Source organism: Ahaetulla prasina, chromosome 17 (genome assembly GCF_028640845.1).
Source record: "Ahaetulla prasina isolate Xishuangbanna chromosome 17, ASM2864084v1, whole genome shotgun sequence".
Classification (NCBI taxonomy): Eukaryota; Metazoa; Chordata; class Lepidosauria; order Squamata; family Colubridae; genus Ahaetulla; species Ahaetulla prasina.
The window spans coordinates 2,947,757-2,967,211 of record NC_080555.1 but is presented as its reverse complement, the minus strand read 5'-3'; the positions used below and the strand labels follow the sequence as shown (position 1 = coordinate 2,967,211).

The following is a 19,455-nucleotide window of genomic DNA, read 5'->3' as shown; positions in this document are numbered from 1 at the left end:
TCAGGCACCGGACCCAGTTGTTCCTCCTCTTCCTCATCAGCCACCTCCAGACCTGGGGGTTGTTGACCCTCCATCTGAGGGCTGACGGATGGCCCAGGCTCTGCCTCCCTCTCTCTCTCTCTCTCTCTCTCTCTCTCTCTCTCTCTCTCTTGCCTTGATGCTGGCACGCCTGACTCCCACGCCACCTCCTCCTCCTCTGATTCGGCTGCCGGAGGGGCTGGCGGCCCGACAGGCCACAACCCAACGGGGGCGACCACAGGGGAGCCAGGAAGGTCTTCCCTACCTGGTTTGAAAGGTGCCTCCTTGTGTCTTTGCCAGGTTCTTCGACGTCGGCTGAGAATGTCTTCGCCCCTGCGTTTCTTCCCCACCAGCGTGCTATGAGCAGATGCCCAGCTGCTTCAGACCAGACCTTGCCCAGATCCGACGGACTCGAAGGTTTTCGTCAGAAGCAGGTACTTTTCCTCCGAGGAGAACGTTCCGAAGCTTCGCTGTGGAAGCCCGGTGTGCCGAGGTCCCAAGAGCCACGGACGTCCTTCCCGCTGCCTCGTTCGAATTTGTGGTACAGCTACAGAGAGACCCCGCAAAGACCTCCTCGTAAGGGAAGCTGGCAGGCCCCGAAGCAGCCGTTTCCTCCTCGACCGAGTTACTTCGCGGCTTGTCCGAAGGACAGCGCTGACCAGCTCATCTACAACTTTCAGGGCCTGACTCTGAGCAAGCAGGACGTTGAAGGGGATCTCCTGGAGATCCTGAGGGATCTGAAATCGGGGCAGACCGTCTCCGCTGGCCGCCTGGCCCACCAGCTGCGCATCGAGAAGAAAGTGGTCAACCATCATCTCTATAAGCTTCACCGCCGAGGGCAGCTGAGTCGGTCGGAGACAACCCCGCCATTGTGGAGGTTAGCCGACAGCCGCGACTTTGCCGAAGCAAGCCGAGTGGGGTGTCCGGCCGGCCGGGACAAAGACCGTGGTCCCCTCTTCGACTTGGGGATCGAAGAAGAAGAAGGAAATTCCGCTTCTGACTGGGAGGACTTGGTCGGTTCTCCTGACATGGCCGAAGTCAAGGAGAAGATCTGCAGCTTCCTATTCGGGGTGGTGGACTCCACCGCTCACAACCTGGCCAAGAACATCGGCCTGAGCAAAGCCCGAGATGTCAACGCCACCCTCCTGGCCTTAGAGAAGCTGGGCGAGGTCCACAAGGAGAACGTCAGCCCTCCCAAGTGGTCCCTGACGGACAACAAGCGGAAGCGGATGCAAGTCAAGGCGAAAGCCGAAGAAGTCCGGCAGGCGGTCCCGCCGGACCCCGAGCCCCCAGCCCCGTGCCTCGAACCGGAGGCCCCTGCCGACGTGCCCTCCCCTCGCCCTTCTCCCCCGCCGCCTCTCCCTCCGCCGGAGAACGAGGAGAAGAAAATCGAAAACGGGCAGCGGGCCGCCGAGCCGATGGAGCCGAGCGGCGGCTGCCCTCCCTGGGCGAGCCCGTCGTGCAAGCGTCCCCGCTACCGCCGCTTCTCGCCTTACGCCCCCTTCGAGGCCAGTAGCTGGGCCACCGACGACATCCCCGAGGACATGAACGCCATCAGCAACCAGGACGAGTCGCGGTACATCATGGAGTCCCCTCTGTACCCCAGCTACTCGGCCCAGCTGGACACCGCTTTCCAGTGCACCCCCTTGGAGAAGCTCATGGACTGCCAGAAGAAGAATCCCGTCAGCGGCTTGATCGAGTACACCCAGTACATGTACCAGCATTGCGAGTTCGTCTTGCTGAAGCAGAGCGGGCCTTCGCACGAGCCACGGTAAGGGATCTCCTGGCGGAGGGGAGAGGACGGGACACGGGACAATTGGAAGGGAGGGGGAGAAGAGGGTCCTGCAGGATGGGTGCGTGCGCGTGTGGAGATTCTCAGTCATTCCAGGTCAAGGTGGCCTTCGAAAGGTGCTTTTTTTTCTCCCCCAAAAAAGGCAATTGGGCTTTGCTTTCTTTGAAAACGGAATAACAGAGCAGGAAGGGGCCTTGGAGGTCTTCTAGTCCAACCAGACCCCTCCCCCACCCCGCCCTGCTCAAGCAGGAGACTCCGTAGCATTTCAGACGGGGGGGGGGGGGCTGTCCAGTTTCTTCTTAAAACCTTCCGGTGTTGCTGTACCCACAACTTCCGGAAGCAAAAGATTACAGAATAACAGAGCTGGAAGGGGCCTTGGAGGTCTTCTAGTCCAACCCCCTGCTCAGGCAGGAGACCCTAGACAAATGGTTGTCCAATCTCTTCTTAAAAACCAGGAAGGAAGGAAGGAAGGAAGGAAGGGGAAAGGGAAGGGAGGAAGGAGGGAAAGAAGGAAGGAAGGAAGGAAGGAAGGAAATAACAGAGTTAGAAGGGACCCTAGAGGTCTTCTAGTCCAACCCCCTGCTCAGGCAGGAGACCCTAGACTATTTCAGACAAATGGTTGTCCAATCTCTTCTTAAAAACCAGGAAGGAAGGAGGGAGGGAGGGAAGGAAGGAAAGAAGGAAGGAAATAAATAAAGAGTTGGAAAGGACCCTAGAGGTCTTCTAGTCCAACCCCCTGCTAAAGCAGGAGACCCTAGACTATTTCAGACAAATGGTTGTCCAATCTCTTCTTAAAAACCTTCAAGGAAGGAGGGAGGGAGGGAAGGAAGGAAAGAAGGAAATAAATAAGAGTTGGAAAGGACCCTAGAGGTCTTCTAGTCCAACCCCCTGCTAAAGCAGGAGACCTCTCCAATCCAATGCTACCTTAAACTTAACACAACTCTTTTCCTACAATATTTCTAATAGGAAAGTTCTCCGGTGAGTCTTGGAATGAATCGCTCTCAGCCCATTCTACCTTGTAGGGTGGTTGTTGTGGAGAAAACAGGAGGACAGTCCTCTGCAATTGGCATTTGGAGGAGGTTGTAATTCCAAAAAAGCCAGCTTGGGGTTAGTTAAGGCACCGGGGCTAGAAATTAGGTGATGGTGAGTTCTAGTTTCTCATCCAAGAAGCCTCTTCAGTTCCGAACTGAAGAGGCTTCTCGGATGAGAAGCAAAATATTTTCAAAGAAAACAACCAAGAAAGTCTGGAAAAAAAGCATTTTTGGGTTCTCCGGGGGGTGGGTGGGTGGATTTTTTTTGGGGGGGGGCTTAAGAATGACCATGTGAACTCAAGCAGGAGTTTTCTACAAGTTGGGGGCTGAAAGACCTCCGTGATGATGTGGTCTCCAGCCTCCAGCAGGTGGTTTTTCTTCTCCGCTAGCAAAAAGCTTGTGTGTAATTTCCTCCAAAATCTGGGAGTCTAATCGAAGCTTCCCCCACCCACCCCATCCCAATAAGTGTGGGTCACAACGGGTGGGGCGCTTGTTCCTTAACCACATTGGGAAATTTGTGCTGGAAATAAAAGGAGGAGGGGTCCCCCCAGTCAATCCCCGCCCCCCAGGTTCACGTTAAATGTGTGTGAAATGTGGTAGCCTATCTCTAAAAACAGAATTCTCCTCAATTTTTCTTATTTCTCGCATTCTGTCTCTTTTTGCTGTTGTTCTCTTTCGTGTTTTTTTCGCTCCCTTTTTCATTCTCTTTATCTTGTTCCTTTTTCCTCTCATTCTCTTTCATTCTTGCTCTTTGTCTTTCTCTTAATGTCTCTCATTTTCTTTCTCATTCTCTTTGTCTCTTATTTTCCCCCTTTCCCTTTCCCTCTCTCTTTCTCATTCTTTCTTTCTCTTAATTCTTTTTTCTCCCATTCTCTTTCATTCTTGTCTTTCTCTTAATATCTCTCATTTTCTTTCTCATTCTCTGTCTCTTATTTTCCCTCTTTCATTCTCTCTTTCTCATTCTCTTTATCTCATTCTTTTTCTTTCTCTCATTCTTTCATTCTTGCTCTCTGTGTCTCTTCCTATCTCTCATTTTCTTACTACCTCATTATTTCTCATTCTCATTTTCTCCCTCTTTCTCTCTTTTATTCCGTTTCTTATTCTTTTTCATTCTCATTCTCTTTCGCTTTCTATCTCTCATTCTCTTCCTTTCTCTTCTCTTTCTCTCTCTCTCTCTCTCTCTCTCTTCTCCCATCAAGGTTTAAATTCCAAGCCAAGATTGACACCCGCCACTTCCCTCCGGCCGAAGCAGGCAGCAAAAAACTAGCCAAGCAGGAAGCAGCCGCCATTGCCATGAAAATCCTTCTCCACGAAGCCCAGCACGAGGGGGAAGACAGCTTGGAGCCCGAGACCTTCCTGTACGAAGACACCTCGCTCAAGGAGGAGGAGACGGTGAGGAAGAGGAGGAGGATAGGCTGATGTTTTTAATCGAATGATATTAAAAAAAATATCGCTGAGAAATGTCAGCTGCTCCAAGACCAGCTGCCTTTCGCAATTGACCGATGGGGATTTTGTCAATGCCGATGGTGTTCGGTTGCTGTGATTGTGGTTTGTGGCGCAATCATCCAGAGGTTTCAACTGGATTGAGCACGTTTCTCCAGCACTTCCCAAGGACCTGGGATAGGCAGTTGTTTAATAATATTAAAGATAAATTTTGTGGGATTTAAGCTGCCCCAAGCCCAAGCTGCCTTTCACAATTGACCGATGGGGATTTTGTCAATGCTGACAGCCTTCAAGGGATGCTTCAGATGTTTTAGGGTTGCATTTAAGGCACCCATCACCCCCTGGTCCTACTTCTGCTTTCTTTTGTCACAATCCTTCTATTTTTATTTCCAGATCTTTGTTTTTTGGGATTATCTCCTCTTCTTTCTCTTCTGCACATCCACCGTCCATATTTTTTTTAATTTTATTATTATTATTATTATGTCTCTCTTATTCATTAAACATGAAACTCAGTCAACTGAGCATTTAAAATGTGTCACAAATAGGATTGACTGGTGCTAATGGTTGATATGGATTGCTGCCAGCTTCCTAGGTATCATAACCAAGTATCTCCTTAAAATATACGATGTTCCGAGTAGCACAGTTTTATGATTATTACTATTTATTTTAATTTTTTCTCCGTCCTTACTCTCCAGCCTGAGCAGGCAGAGCCAGAGGCCTCGTCCACCGCCCCACAGCTCAACCTCCTCTGTGGGAAGAACCCCATCAGCGCCTTGATGGAATACGCCCAGAAGCTGGGGAGCGTGTGCGAATTCAAGCTGCTCTCTCAGGAAGGACCGCCTCACGACCCAAAGTAAGCACAGAAGGAGGGGTTTGCTTTTACACCCAGTCCTCGACATACGACCACAGCTGAGCCCCAAATTTCTGTGACTGAAGCGGGACAGTTGGTTAAGGGAATTTTGCCCCATTGTGCGACCGTTCTTGCCACCGATGTTAAGTGAATCCCTGCAGTTAAGTTAGCAACTTATAGTTTGTTTAGTGACTGTGATCATGTGTTCAAAATTCAGAGATGCTTGGCAACTGACTCACATTTATGACGGTTGCAGTGTCCCGCGGCCACATGGTCAAAATTCAGAGATGCCTGCAAATTGACTCGTATATATGACGGTTGCAGTGTCCCCACCTGGGGTCACGTGAACCCATTTTGCGACCTTCTGACAACCAAAGTCAGTAGGGGAAGCCAGATTCGCTTAGTGACCGTGTAACTTAACATAACAACTGCACTGATTTAACTTAACAACTGGGTAAGGAAGGTGGTAAAACTTCACAAAAGTCTCACTTGGCAACAGAAATTTTGGGCTCAATTATCGTTAGTCGAGGACTACCTGTATGTATTTTTGGGTTTTTCTGTCCTTTCTAATTCATCCTTTTACAACCCTGACTCATTCTCTCACAGAGTCCTTTATGCTGATTTGTCTGAAGTTGAATCCAAATTAAAACACCGATCATTCCCAATGCAGTTCTAGGCTACATAAACAGAGGGATAGAAGCAAGATCATATGAAGTGTTAATACCACTTTATAAGGCCTTGGTAAGGCCACACTTGGAATATTGCATTCAGTTTTGGTCGCCACAATGTAAAGAAGAATGTGGAGACTCTAGAAAGAGTGCAGAGAAGAGCAACAAAGATGATTAGGGGACTGGAGGCTAGAACATATGAAGAACGGTTGCAGGAACTGGGTATGTCTAGTTTAATGAAAAGAAGGACTAGGGGAGACATGATAGCAGTCTTCCAATATCTCAGGGGTTGCCCCAAAGAAGAGGGAGTCAAACTATTCTCCAAAGCACCTGAAGGCAGGACAAGAAGCAACGGGTGGAAACTAATCAAGGAGAGAAGCAACTTAGAACTAAGGAGAAATTTCCTGACAGTTAGGACAATTCATCAGTGGAACTACCTGCCCCCAGAAGTTGTGGGTGCTCCATCACTGGAGGTTTTTAAGAAGAGATTGGATAGCCATTGGTCTGAAGTGGTATAGAGTTTCCTGGCTAAGCAGGGGGTTGGACTAGAAGACCTCCAAGGTCCCTCCAACTCGGCTATTCTATTCCATTCCATTCCTCCGGCGTCTGCTCCAATTTAGTTGCAAACCCAAATGCAATCTCCGTCCAGGTTTCAATACTGCGTCAAGGTGGGCGAACGCGTTTTCCCCGCCGTGGTCTCGAACAGCAAGAAGGGAGCGAAGCAAATGGCTGCCGAGGTCGCCATGAAAGGGTTGACGGGCGAGACCACCGGCTCACCTGCGCAGGTAAGACCTTCCCCTGTTTTTTTTTTTTCCTCCTTGCCATGGCAAGCTTCCTCAGCCTGGCTTCATTCACGGCCCAGTTTTCTGCGTTTCCCGGACCTCAGGTGGAAGCGCCGTCCGAGCCCGTGCTGGACGTACAAGGTAGCCAGCCGGCCAATCCCGAGGAATCCAAGACGGTCAGCGCCAAAGGCGTCGGCGAGTTGATCAAGTACCTGAATTCGAATCCGGTCAGCGGACTTCTGGAGTACGCCCGGGCCAACGGCTTCGCGGCCGAATTCAAACTCATCAATCAGACCGGTCCTCCCCACGACCCCAAGTAAGTCAGGGGTCTGCGGTTTATCCAGCTCACCCCACAAGTTTGCATCACTCTCTCTCGCGAAATCTGTTCCAGTCTGCGCCATCCCCGGGCTAAATGCAGGTAGTCCTCGAGTTACGACTACAGGTGAGGCCAAAATTTCCATTGTTAAATGAGGCAATTTGTTCAGCGATTCCCTCCCCCGCCCATTCCCCTCCCCCGGGATGCTGCGACAATTATAAATAGGAGTCTTGTCGCCAAGCATCTGAATTTTGATCGTGCCACCACAAAGGATGTCGCGACGGCCATGTGAGAAAAGCGGTCCTAGGTCCCTTTTTCCCTCCCCCCCCCGTGTCGTCGTAACTGCGAACGGTCGCTAAACAAATGTTTGTAAGTCGAGGACTACCTGTCATTTTCCAGAGCAGGGGGGCCGGTATGTCAGCACCCTAGCAATCCGAGGTGACTCCCGCCTGATTCTGTCCCCGCAGGTTCGTCTTCCAGGCGAAAGTGGGCGGCCGCTGGTTCCCGTCCGTCACGGCGCACAGCAAAAAGCAAGGGAAACAGGAAGCGGCTGACGCGGCGCTCCGTGTTCTCATCGGGGAGAACGAGAAGGCCGAGCACGCGGCCGAAGGGCTGGGCGTCACAGAGGTCAGGCCTTCTCTCGCCTCCGTAGCGGCTTCCTGGCCGACCCAATTCCCTACCCTGGACACCCTGTGGCTGGTTGGCTTGACCGATCGCATGGTTGGGCCGTACAGGGGATCCTTGACTTATGGGCAGGGTTTCCATCATAAATCATGACGGTCAGATATCCAGGCATCCCCATGACCGGCTATTTTGTTTTATTGCATTGTACTTTATTTTATTTTATTATTTTGTTGTATTGTATTTTATTATTTTTTTATTTTATTGTATTGTATTTTTTATTTTTTATTTTATTGTATTTATTTTATTTCAGTTTTTTATTTTATTATTTTATTGTATTTTATTTTGTATTTTGTTTCATTATATTGTTTTTTATTTTGTATTTTATTGTATTTATTTTACTTTATTATTTTATTGTATTTATTTTACTTTATTATTTTATTGTATTTTATTTTGTATTTTGTTTTATTATATTCTATTTTATTGTATTTTTTTTTCATTTTGTATTTTATTGTTTTTATTTTATTCTTTCAGTTTTTTCATTGTATTTTTTATTTTTTTATTTTGTTTGTATACTTTTTTTTATTTTTTATTTTTAATTTTTTTTTTTTTTTTGCATTTATATCCCGCCCTTCTCCAAAGACTCAGGGCGGCTTACACTATGTCAAGCAATAGTCTTCATCCATTTGTATATTTATATGCAAAGTCAACTTTTATTGCCCCCAACAATCTGGGTCCTCCTTTTACCTACCTTATAAAGGATGGAAGGCTGAGTCAACCTTGGGCCTAGTGGGGCTTGAACCTGCAGTAATTGCAAGCAGCTGCTGTTAATAACAGACTGTCTTACCAGTCTGAGCCACCAAAGGCCCTTTCTTTTATTGTACGTTTTATATTTTATTCTTCTATTTTATTCTTCTATTTTTATTTTGCTTTATATTTTATTTTTATCATTTTATTATTTTGTGGTGGCCATCAAGCAAATCCTGTGGACAAAACCTTCATCCCAGCTTGCTATAGTAGACCTCCGCTTACAATCCTAAGCGAACCCCAGATTTCTGCCGCTAGGCAAAACATTCATCAAGTGAGCTTCGCCCCCATGTTACGACCTTCCTCGCCACAGTCACTAAGCGAATCGCTGCAGTTTGATAATAAATTAGTGCCCGGGGGGGGGGGAATTAAGCGAATCTTGTCTTCCCCATGGACTCGGTTTGCCAGAAGGTCACAAAAAAGGAACGCTGCAGCCGTCATAAATACGAATCCATTGCCAAGCGTCCGAATTTTGATCACATAACCATGGGGATGTTGCAACTGACGTAAGAGTGAGAAAATGGCCTTAAGTCCCCCTTTTTTTTTTCAGTGCCGTGGTCACCGAACGGTCACTAAACAAATAGTCGTTAGTCGAGAACTACCTTTATTGAGGTTCCCCCTTGTTAACACCCCTCGCTTCTGGACTGTATTCTCCCCTGCCCCCAAGGAGATTTCATACACACACACACACACACCGAAGGCTGGAAGTCCATTGCTGACCTCTCCTCCGTCCCGTTGCAGCTACCGGTCAGCGGAAGCACCCTGCACGACCAGATCGCCATGTTAAGCCACCAGCGGTTCAACGCCCTGACCGCCCGCATCCAGCACAGCCTGCTGGGACGCAAGATCCTGGCCGCCATCATCATGAGGAAGGGGCAGGAGGGGTTGGGGGTCGTGGTCAGCATTGGGACAGGTAAGGGGTGTCGATTTTGGCTTGAAAAGGGCGAGCGGGGGGAAAGAGCCCGAAATTTGTGCTTCTGGGAGGTGACGCAGAATGGACACTGGATGGAAAAGGGTGTGGGTTTTGGTTTTTTTTGTAATCGCAGGGTAAGGGGGTCATATAACTGAACTTAGCAAATTTGTGAAGGAGACCAGCAGTTGGTTCTCTTACCTTTCTCTCCTGGTTTTCTGCTGTTTTTCTTTCTTTTCTTTTTCTTTCTTTTTTTCTTTGCTTTTAGCTTTGTCTTCCGTTTCCCCCAAAATAAGACATCCCCTGATAATAAGCCCAATCGGGCTTTTGAGCACATGGCAATTAAGGCCAAGCGCTTATTTCAGGGTTCAAAAAAAAAATATAAGACAGGGTCTTATTTTTGGGAAAACACAGCAGATGGATGGAAGGAGGGAAAAGAAGAAAGGAGGGAAGAGGAGGGAGGGAAGAGAGAGAGAAGGAAGGAAGGAATAAAGATAGATGGGTAGATAAATAAATGATGGAAGGAAGGAGGGAATGGGAAGGAAGATTGATAGATGATAGAGATAGACAGACAGACATGATGGATAGAAGAAAAGGAAGGAAGAGAAAAGGAGAAGGAGGGAAGAGAGAAGGAAAGGAAGGAAGAGTGAAGGAGAGGGAAGGAAGAAAGGGATTGAGATAGATGCGTAGATAAATAAAGGATGGAAGGAAAGGAAGGAGAGAAGGAGAGGAAGGGAAAGAAGGAAGGCATGGGTAGATAAAGGGAAGGAAGGAAAGAAGATGGATGGATGATAGAAGGAAAGGAAGGAAGGAGGGAATGGGAAGGAAGATTGATAGATGATAGAGATACATAGACAGACAGACATGATGGATAGAAGAAAAGGAAGGAAGAGAAAAAGAGAGGGAGGGAGAGAAGGAGGGAAGAGAGAGAAGGAAAGGAAGGAAGAGTGAAGGAGAGGGAAGGAAGGAAGGGATTGAGATAGATGCGTAGATAAATAAAGGATGGAAGGAAAGGAAGGAGAGAATGGGAAGGAAGATAGATAGATAGATGATGGATAGAAGGGAAGGAAGGAGGAGAAGGAGAGGGAGGGAAAGAAGAAAGGCATGGGTAGATAAAAGGAAGGAAGGAAGGAAGGAAGATGGATGGATGATAGCTAGAAGGAAAGGAAGGAAGAGACAATAGATAGGTAAAAAATGGAAGGGGAGGGAAGGAAGGAAGGAAGGAAAGAAGGGCTAACTAAGGTCTCCTCTTCCCCCGCCAGGGAACCGCTGCGTGAAAGGGGAGGAGCTGAGCTTGAAAGGGGAAACCGTGAATGACTGCCACGCGGAGATCATTTCCCGAAGGGGTTTCATCAGGTGAAGAGAGGCAGGCGGTTGGGTCCCTCAGCCCCGTTTGCTGGCGGGAAGGGGAAATCACTACGCCCCCTCCTTTTTTTGGGGGGGAGACACACACACATTCAATAAGTAGAGCTAGTTCCCGAATTAACAGCTACCCGTTTAGCGACCCTCAGTGGCAATGCGTCGCTTTAACTCCCCCCCCCACGTGGTCGTAAGTTGGGAACTTCCGGCATTCACGTCCTGGCAGCGTTGTCCTTCCTGCATCTTCTCCTCCTCGTTTCCAGGTTCTTGTACAACGAACTGATGACCTTTGACCCCTTGGCGCCGGAAGAGAGCATCTTCCAGCTGTCGGAAGATGGCAGGTTGAAGATCAAAGATGACATCAGTTTTCACCTGTACATCAGGTGAGTTGTAAGGACGCCACCTTTCCCCTGTACACCAGGTGAGCTCGAACGGCGTCACCTGTAACACCAGGTGAGTTGTGGGTTGTTTCGCCTTTCACCTGTACACCAGGTGAGCTGTAACGATGTCACATTTCACCTGTGCATCAGGTGAATGGCAATAATGTCAGCTTTCACCTGATGAGTTCCAATGATGTCACCTTTTTACCTGTACGCCAGGTGAGCATAAATGAAGCTCGGCTCGGAGCAGCCGGGGAAAATAGTAAGAGAGGCAAGATTTGACGTCGCTTAGGTGACCAGAATACAGGCAGTCCTCGATTTAACGACCGCAAGGGAGCCCCCAATAAATGTTGCTCAGTGAGAAATTCGTTAAGCGAGCTTTTGCCCCATTGTACGACTTTTCTCGCCGCGTTTGTTAAGTGAATCTGGCTTCCCACTGGACGTGGCTTGTCAGAAGGTTACAAAATGGGATCACGTGCCACCCACCCAAGACGCTACGACCGCCATAAATATGAGTCAGCGGCCAAGGGTCTGAATTTTGATCACGTGACGTAGGGATGCTGCAACGGTTATAAGTGTGAAAAACCTTTGTTTCAGCGCCGTTGTAACTTGGAACGGTCACAAAATGGAACCGTCGTAAGTCGAAGACCGGTGCTGATAAGTCCTTGACTTGCGACCAGTTCCTTACCATCCCTTTGAGTTTATGACCGACTTTAAAAAAGGGGGGGGGGCTTGCGACCGGTCACGTGACCAAACTTCAGACCCTCGGTAACCCAGCCAACCTTCTACGGCCATTCGCAATCTCCCCACGGAGACATGACTTGGTTTGCTTAATGACCGCGGCAGACCAAGTCATAAAACCATGAGCCATTTTTACGACCGTAGTGGGTAGGTTCCCTTAACCGTCATATGTCGAGGACTACCTGTTGGGAGCTGGGAGACATAGGTTGTGGGGGCAGGGGTCTCTTCTAACTTGGTTTGCTGGAGTTGGTCTCCAAACCAAGTTTGGATTCGGCTTCATTGGTTGCTCTGTGTGTGTATGTGGGTTTTGTGTGTTTGTGTTCTTTAGCACGGCGCCTTGTGGGGACGGCGCCCTCTTTGACAAGTCCTGCAGTGATCAGGCCAACACAGCCGGGGAAGACCAACACCAGCCCCTCTTCGAAAACCCCAAACAGGGGAAGCTACGCACCAAGGTGGAAAACGGTAATTTGCCCCATCTGGTGGTCGAAATCGCTCTTCTCGAAAATCACTCCGGTGTGGCTGGAGCTCAAAAGGTTCTAGTCCTTGTGACTTCCAGAAATGACAGGGTCGTCAATTGATTTGGCGAACAGGGGACGACAACTTTGAATAAAAGGGTCGAAGAGGATGAGCTGCCCAGAGAATTGAAGGACTGAGTGTTTTTTTTTTAATTGATTTACATCCTGCCTTTAATTATTATTTTTACAAATAACTCAAGACTCCTTCTTCCTCCTATTTTCCCACAACAACAACCCTGTGAGGTGGGTTGGGCTGAGAGAGAGGGACTGGCCCAAAGTCACCCATCCGGGTTTCATTGCTAAGGAGGGACTAGAACTCCCAGTCTCCCGGTGATTGCCCCAGTCACCCAGCCGGCTTTCATGCCATAGGCGGGACTAGAACTCACCGTCTCCTGGTGATTGGCCCAAAGTCACCCAGTTGGCTTTCATGCCTTAGGCGGGACTAGAACTCCCAGTTTCCCGGTGATTGCCCCAGTCACCCAGCCGGCTTTCATGCCTAAGGTGGGACTAGAACTCACTGTCTCCTGGTGATTGGCCCAAAGTCACCCAGCTGCCTTTCGTGTGCCTCCAAGCCAGCTTTTGAAATGTGCCTCCTTGGGACTCATCCACAGGAGAGGGCACCATCCCGGTAGAGTCGAGCGACATCGTGCCAACCTGGGACGGCATCCAGCACGGCGAACGGCTCCGCACCATGTCCTGCAGTGACAAAATCCTGCGCTGGAATGTGCTCGGCTTGCAAGGCGCCTTGTTGTCACACTTCATACATCCGGTCTACCTTCGCTCAGTCACGCTTGGTAAGTCATGCCTAAGACGGGACTAGATCACCAGGTGACCAATCGCCGTCACCTGGCGATTGGGCCAAAATCACCCAGCTGGTTTTCATGCCTAAGGCGGGACTAGAACTCCCAGTCTCCTGGCAATTGGCCCAGAATCACCCAGCTGGTTTTCATGCCTAAAGCGGGACTAGGACTCCCAGTCTCCTGGCGATTGGCTCAAAATCACCCAGCCGGCTTTCACCCCTAAGGCGGGACTAGAACTCCCAGTCTCCTGGCGATTGGCCCAAAATCACCCAGCTGGTTTTCATGCCTAAGGCGGGACTAGAACTCCCAGTCTCCTGGCGATTGGCCCAAAATCACCCAGCTGGTGTTCATGCCTAAGGCGGGACTAGAACTCCCAGTCTCCTGGCGATTGGCCCAGAATCACCCAGCTGGTTTTCATGCCTAAGGCGGGACTAGAACTCCCAGTCTCCTGGCGATTGGCTCAAAATCACCCAGCCGGCTTTCACCCCTAAGGCGGGACTAGAACTCCCAGTCTCCTGGCGATTGGCCCAAAATCACCCAGCTGGCTTTCACCCCTAAGGCGGGACTAGAACTCCCAGTCTCCTGGCGATTGGCCCAAAATCACCCAGCTGGCTTTCATACCAAAGGTGGAACTAGAACTCACCCCCATGGTCAAATGATTGAATTTTGGGCTTTTGGCAACCGATGTATATTTTACCACTGTTGCCTGTCCTCGGAGTCAAGACTTACCGCCGCTATTTTCTTTTACTTGTGGTCAAGTTTTATTATTATTATTATTATTATTATTTGTTCGAGTGATACTTTATTTATCCTGCTTCTAAGCCTCTCGGATGGGTTGCTATACAAACTGTATAAACCAGCAAACCAAGATGGATGTAAGGACTCTACTGGCAATCTTTTTTTTAAAAAAAACACCACCACCAACTCTGTCTTTTCTCGCTGTTGCAGGCTACTTGTACAGCCAAGGTCATTTGACCCGCGCCATTTGCTGCCGGATGTCCAGAGACGGCAACGCCTTCGGGTCGAGGCTTCCCGCGCCCTATTTGGTCAATCACCCCGAGGTATCCCTTGCGTTCCCCTCTCTGATTAAATTGATCGAAAAAGAGCGCTTAAGAGAGCAAAATACGCCTCGTGTCTTTCTCTTAAGAAATAATATAGGTCTCTTCCCCCGTTTTCTTCCCAACAACACAGTCAGAGCGCTAAGCTATACAGATTGTCCTCGTTTAGTGACCACAGCTGGAACTGTCAGTGGTTTAAAGCAGGGGTCTCCAACCTTGGCAACTTTAAGACTTGTGGACTTCTGGGAGTTGAAATCCACAAGTTGCCAAGGTTGGAGATTCCTGGCTTAAAGAGAGAACGATGCTTGGCTCCCAATTGCCAAGAACGGTATAGTTTATTAGAAGTTGCGTAATATTGCGTAGCCAGAACTGAGAATCGCAGGCCAAAAATCCCTCAGTTCTCCTTTCCCCTCCCTTAACTGTCCCTCGCTGCCCACCCTGAGATAACCTATCAAGTCCAAGCAAGACGGCTTCGTAACAAAGCACAGGTTAGCATGCGCCCCGCCCCTCCCTCCTTCCAGCTGAGTGACCTTGAGGCAGCTTCTCAGGGAGTGTCGGCAGCTAATTTCGGTTTCCCAAGCCTTCCTCCCTCTACACAGTTCATGGCAGTCTGCCATTTGCACACGCAGCAAATATAGCACACGCAACCATAAGGTGGCAGCTGACGGGGACCTGCAACACGGTCACTGAGTGAAACTTATTTCGGCTTACTTGGCTTGCGAAGGTCGGAAAGTTACATTTTTGTCGTCGCGGCGTGTCGTCGCGGTACAAAATTGTCACTAAATCAGGACGATCCATAGATGGTTTTTCATCCTTGTGGGTAGCAGCCCCCTGCTTTTTAGCTCCTTGCTGGCCAAGTTGAGTCAACCGAAACTGAGCAAGCCGTACCCGCACCGTGGAAACGCTAAACCATTTGCGATTACTAAGCATTTTTGAGAGAACGGGATCATCGCTCGGTTCTGTACGGGTGGGATAGGTATTTTTAGGTAATCGAGACGCTCCGGGCTTGAACCAGGACTGTTCGCGACTCGGGGTCCGGCAAAGAAATCCAGTCTCTCTCCCCGCGCCCCCCCCCTCCCCTTTGGCCCCGCAGGTCGGTCGGGTCAGCGTCTACGACTCCGCGAGGCAGACGGGGAAAACCAAGGAATCGAGCATCAATTGGTGTCTCCCGGATGGCACCAACGTCGAAGTCCTGGACGGGACAAAAGGCAAAGTGGACGGGTAAGACCGACGTGGGCCCGTTCTGAGATGGGAATGTTTTGGGATTTGTGTGGGGCGGGGGTTGGTGCAGAGATCCTGGAGCACTTTTTGTCGGGTGGGTTAGTCTACAGTGGGTCGCGGCTGATCCCAAATGGGAACAGCGTTGACGTCAGAATGAGAGTCTTCGTTGTCAGCAGAGCATGATTTTTGTCCGAAACGGAATACGATTTCCTGCCTGAGCAGTGGGGTTGGACTAGAAGGCCTCCAAGGTCCCGTCGAGCTCCGTTGGCGTTTTTTATCCACTTATGAAGTCCTTCCCAAGGACCTGGGGATGGGCAGAGGTTGGCCTTTGGTGGGATTAAAGGTCTCGTCGCAGGATTTAAGCTGCTCCCAAGTCCTGCTGCCTTTCGCAATTGACCGATGGTGATTTTGCACCAAAGAGAAATTCCTTGTGTGTCCAATCACACTTTTGTCCATTTCTATTTCTATTCTATTCCTTATTCTATTCTATTCTATTCTATTCTATTCTATCCTATTCTACTCTACTCTACTACTATTCTATTCCTATTCTATTCCTTCATTCTGTTATTCTATCCTATCCTATCCTATCCTGGCCTGTCCTATCCTATCCTATCCTATCCTACTCTACTCTACTCCTAATCTATTCCTTCATTCTGTTATTCTATTCTATTCTATTCCATTCCATTCTATTCTATTCTATTCTATTCTATTCTATCTTATTCTATTCAACTCAATTCTACTCCTATTCCTTCATTCTGTTATTCTATCCTATCCTATTCTATTCTATCCTATTCTACTCTATTCTACTATTCTATTCCTATTCTATTCCTTCATTCTGTTATTCTATTCTATTCTATTCTATTCAACTCAACTCAACTCAACTCAACTCAACTCTACTCCTATTCCTTCATTCCATTATTCTATTCTAATCTATTCCATTCCATTGTTATTATTGCCTTTCTTGAATGGTTTGGATTAAGAAAAGCCGCCTCCTTCTTCCTCCTCCTCCTCCTCCTCAGGCCCAAACTGGATATTTCGCGCGTCTCCAAGCAGAGCCTCTTCCAACTTTTCCGGCTGCTTTGCACCAAGATGGTTCGGGAAGACCTCAAGAAGTTCACCGTCTACTCGGAGGCCAAAGAGTCGGCCGTCGACTACCAGAGTGCCAAGCAGCAGTTCTTTTGGGGCCTGCAAGAAATGGGCTACGGGAGCTGGATCTGCAAACCCCAGGAAGAGAAGACCTTCGTCCTGCCGGAACCCGCTGCCCCTCCTCCGTCCCTGTGAGATATATATAGATAGATATATATATATATTTCCCACCCCACCCCCACCTCGTTTTTCAATTTTTATTTTCTGCAGAAGCTGAGGGAGGAAAAAAGAAAAGGAGGACTTAATTTTTTTAGATTTGGAGCTGGCCATTTGGGGTCGTTTTTAACGGAACAAAGGAATGTGTTTTCAGGCAGCGGTTTCAGAGCCGGACGTCCTGACCAATTTCGAGTGGCAAGGTGTTTTAATTTGGTTGGGCCAAGGGCCTTTCCTTCCTCTCCCTCCCTCCTCCTCCCCCTCCTCCTCTCTTTTAAATCCCTCCTCCCTTCGTTCAGCATGGATTTGCAGAGGCGTGATCCAAAAAGTTGGGCTCGAGGGAACAAGAAATCCACCAGCATTCCTCTTTTCCTCCTTCCTTCCCTTTTTCTCCTTCCTGCCTTCTCTATCTTCCTTCCTTCCTTATCTGTCTTCTTCCATCCATTCATTTTTCTCCGCCTTACTTCCTTTCCCTTTCTTTGTCTTCCTTCTTTCACGTCCCTTCCTTATCTTTCTCTGTCTTCCTTACTTCTTCCTTTCTTCCTTCCTTCCTTCTTTCCTCCCTTCCCTATCTCTTTCTCTGTCTTCCTTTTTGTGTTCCTTCCATCCTTCCTTCCTTATCTCTTTCTCTCTTCCTTCTTTCCTTCCTTCCTTCCTACCTACTTTTTTTTGGGGGGGTGGGGGGGTGGCGACCAAAAAAAATAAATAAAACACCCCCAAATCATTATTATCGGAACCTTTCTTTTCAAACTGTGAAGTTGGCACACTGGTAGCTTCTTTGCATTCATACATTTTTCGTTTCGTTCTTTTCCGTCCCGGGGTTTTTAGTTTTTTTTTTTCCCCCGAGTTTCTTTACCTTGGGAAATTGAAACTTTGAGGGAAATTTCCACTTAACCCTCCCACGTCCGAGTTTTTTGACCGAGGACTCGAACCTGTGGCCCAAGGGATGGTGTCAAGATCTGCCTGTCCTGGTGGATTTTTTTTTTTTTTTTAACCAACCACAGAGTCAGTGGTTGTGCGGTTGCCCTCTTTCCCCGTAGTTTCTCCTTTCTTTAGCCAGCAAATCCAAATTTTACAGAAATTTGGGGAGATTTCAAAACGGAGAAGCTGAAAACTCCAAACTTGAAATCTTCCTCGTAGATATCAACCCCCGGAGAGTAGTGTGTCTCCAGAGCGGGCAAAACCCAGCCCCACCCCCACCCCACTCCCCAGCTAATTTTTTTAAAAAAAATATTTTCCCCCCTTGTCCCCATCCTGCGGATATTGTCTTCGTGCGCAAAAGTCGGACAAAATTTTAGAGATTTCCTTCTCTTTTAATTCGTGGAACCAGGAGCGTTTTCAGAGCCTTGACATCCGGTGGGGCCGCTTGAAATGAGGGTCTGGGGTCTGTGATGGGACCAAATTGCATTTCCCCCCCCCCTTTTCAAATTCCCTGCAGGTAGCCACCGTGGGCCTCTCAAAATCCCCCCCGGATAATTGATAATTTACGTGTCCCTTTTAAATGTATTTATGCAAGTTTCCACTTTCTCCTTGGGTGCATCTACTTAAACTGTTGTTTCCTTAACACGGAGGAGGGGGGGGGTGTTTTCCGACGCACGGCCCCTTTAAGACTGGGGGAGAACTTCAACTCCCAATTGAATTCTGGGAGTTGAAGTCCCCCCCCCCAGTCTTAAAGGGGCCGCATCGGGAGACACCCACACACACCCCACTTTAAACGAAGAGAAAAATGGTTCTCTACCTTAATCCGTTTTTCTCTACCTTAAACGAAAACGAAGAGATATTTTCATAATCCTCCATCCCTTTTAACCACGATTGGGGTTCCCGTCGCCCCTACCTAGCGCTAAGCCAGCATTGCTGTAAATCTACTTTTCTTTTTTTTTAAAAAAAAAAATCAAAAACTGGAGCCTTCTCTTCCCAATGTTTCCCTTACCCCCATCGTCCCCCCCCCTTCTGTTGCGATACCGCCCCACCAGCAAGGAAACCTACTTCAGATTCTACCCTCCTCGTGTAATAATGGTTCGTTCCTCCCTTCCCTCATTCTTCCCCCACCCACTTTTTTTTTTTTTAATTGAACGAGTCCGTGTTGCGTTCCTTTTCCAGATCCTTTCATTTGGATGGACTGAAGTCATTGCATTCTGCCTGAAATAAAAGAGAATTTTTTTTTCTGTAGCGACTGTTTTTCCCCCATGTGTATGTGTGTGTTTTTTTTTTCAGACGAACGCAAGGAGGCTTAATCGTGGTTTATCGTTGAGAAAAGATCTCTGATTGGTAGCCGCAAAAGAGAGTTTTTACCAAATTTAAGCCAAGGGGCCAATTTTGTCCATGTTATGCCTCACTGGTTTTCTTGGGAGCACAATGTAAGGGAGTCCTCGACTTATAACCCGTTCATTTAACGACCGGCGTTACATGGGCGCTGAAAAAAACGGGACTTGGGCTTGTCTTTTCACACTTAACGACCGTTGTAGCATTTCCCCACAATCACGTGAACCAAATTCAGGACATCCCCTTTTGCGACCCGATTCACTCAAACAAACTTTTAACAATGGCAGTGAATCGAACATAAACTTTGGTCTTTAAGAGCAAAGTTCTCAACGTACTTTGTAAGATGTCCGGATTTCAACTCCCAGAATTCCCCAGCCAGCCATTGGCATTCTGGGAGTTGAAGTCCCACAAATGCGTGTGGGTTTTCTGGGAATTGGGAGTACACGTTTTAAATTGATATGGGAAAGCCTGGGAAAAAAAACTGAAAAAATTGGGGGGTGGGGAGGCTTAAGTTTTTTCCCCAAAACCTTTTGGGGGGGAAAAAAAACTTTCTTTTTCCCCAGGCCTTCCCATCTCTACTCA

At 48.3% G+C, this 19,455-nt stretch overlaps 1 protein-coding gene across 4 annotated transcripts in view; it reads left to right on the top strand.

The window, feature by feature from the left end:
- The window catches only part of ADAR (adenosine deaminase RNA specific), a 31,343-nt gene extending 12,563 nt beyond the window's left edge, over window positions 1-18,780 (top strand). For all 4 annotated transcript variants that reach the window (XM_058160434.1, XM_058160433.1, XM_058160436.1 and 1 more), the window contains exons 2-15: window positions 319-1,789; window positions 4,041-4,233; window positions 4,980-5,137; window positions 6,452-6,587; window positions 6,689-6,900; window positions 7,368-7,527; window positions 9,070-9,241; window positions 10,501-10,594; window positions 10,861-10,980; window positions 12,047-12,180; window positions 12,845-13,027; window positions 13,982-14,094; window positions 15,185-15,312; window positions 16,332-18,780. In XM_058160434.1, the coding sequence (XP_058016417.1) occupies window positions 378-1,789; window positions 4,041-4,233; window positions 4,980-5,137; window positions 6,452-6,587; window positions 6,689-6,900; window positions 7,368-7,527; window positions 9,070-9,241; window positions 10,501-10,594; window positions 10,861-10,980; window positions 12,047-12,180; window positions 12,845-13,027; window positions 13,982-14,094; window positions 15,185-15,312; window positions 16,332-16,593 (3,477 nt within the window). In that variant the 5' untranslated portion in view covers window positions 319-377 and the 3' untranslated portion in view covers window positions 16,594-18,780. The remainder of the gene's footprint in view (window positions 1-318; window positions 1,790-4,040; window positions 4,234-4,979; window positions 5,138-6,451; window positions 6,588-6,688; window positions 6,901-7,367; window positions 7,528-9,069; window positions 9,242-10,500; window positions 10,595-10,860; window positions 10,981-12,046; window positions 12,181-12,844; window positions 13,028-13,981; window positions 14,095-15,184; window positions 15,313-16,331) is intronic.
- The last annotated feature ends 675 nt before the right edge of the window (window positions 18,781-19,455 follow it).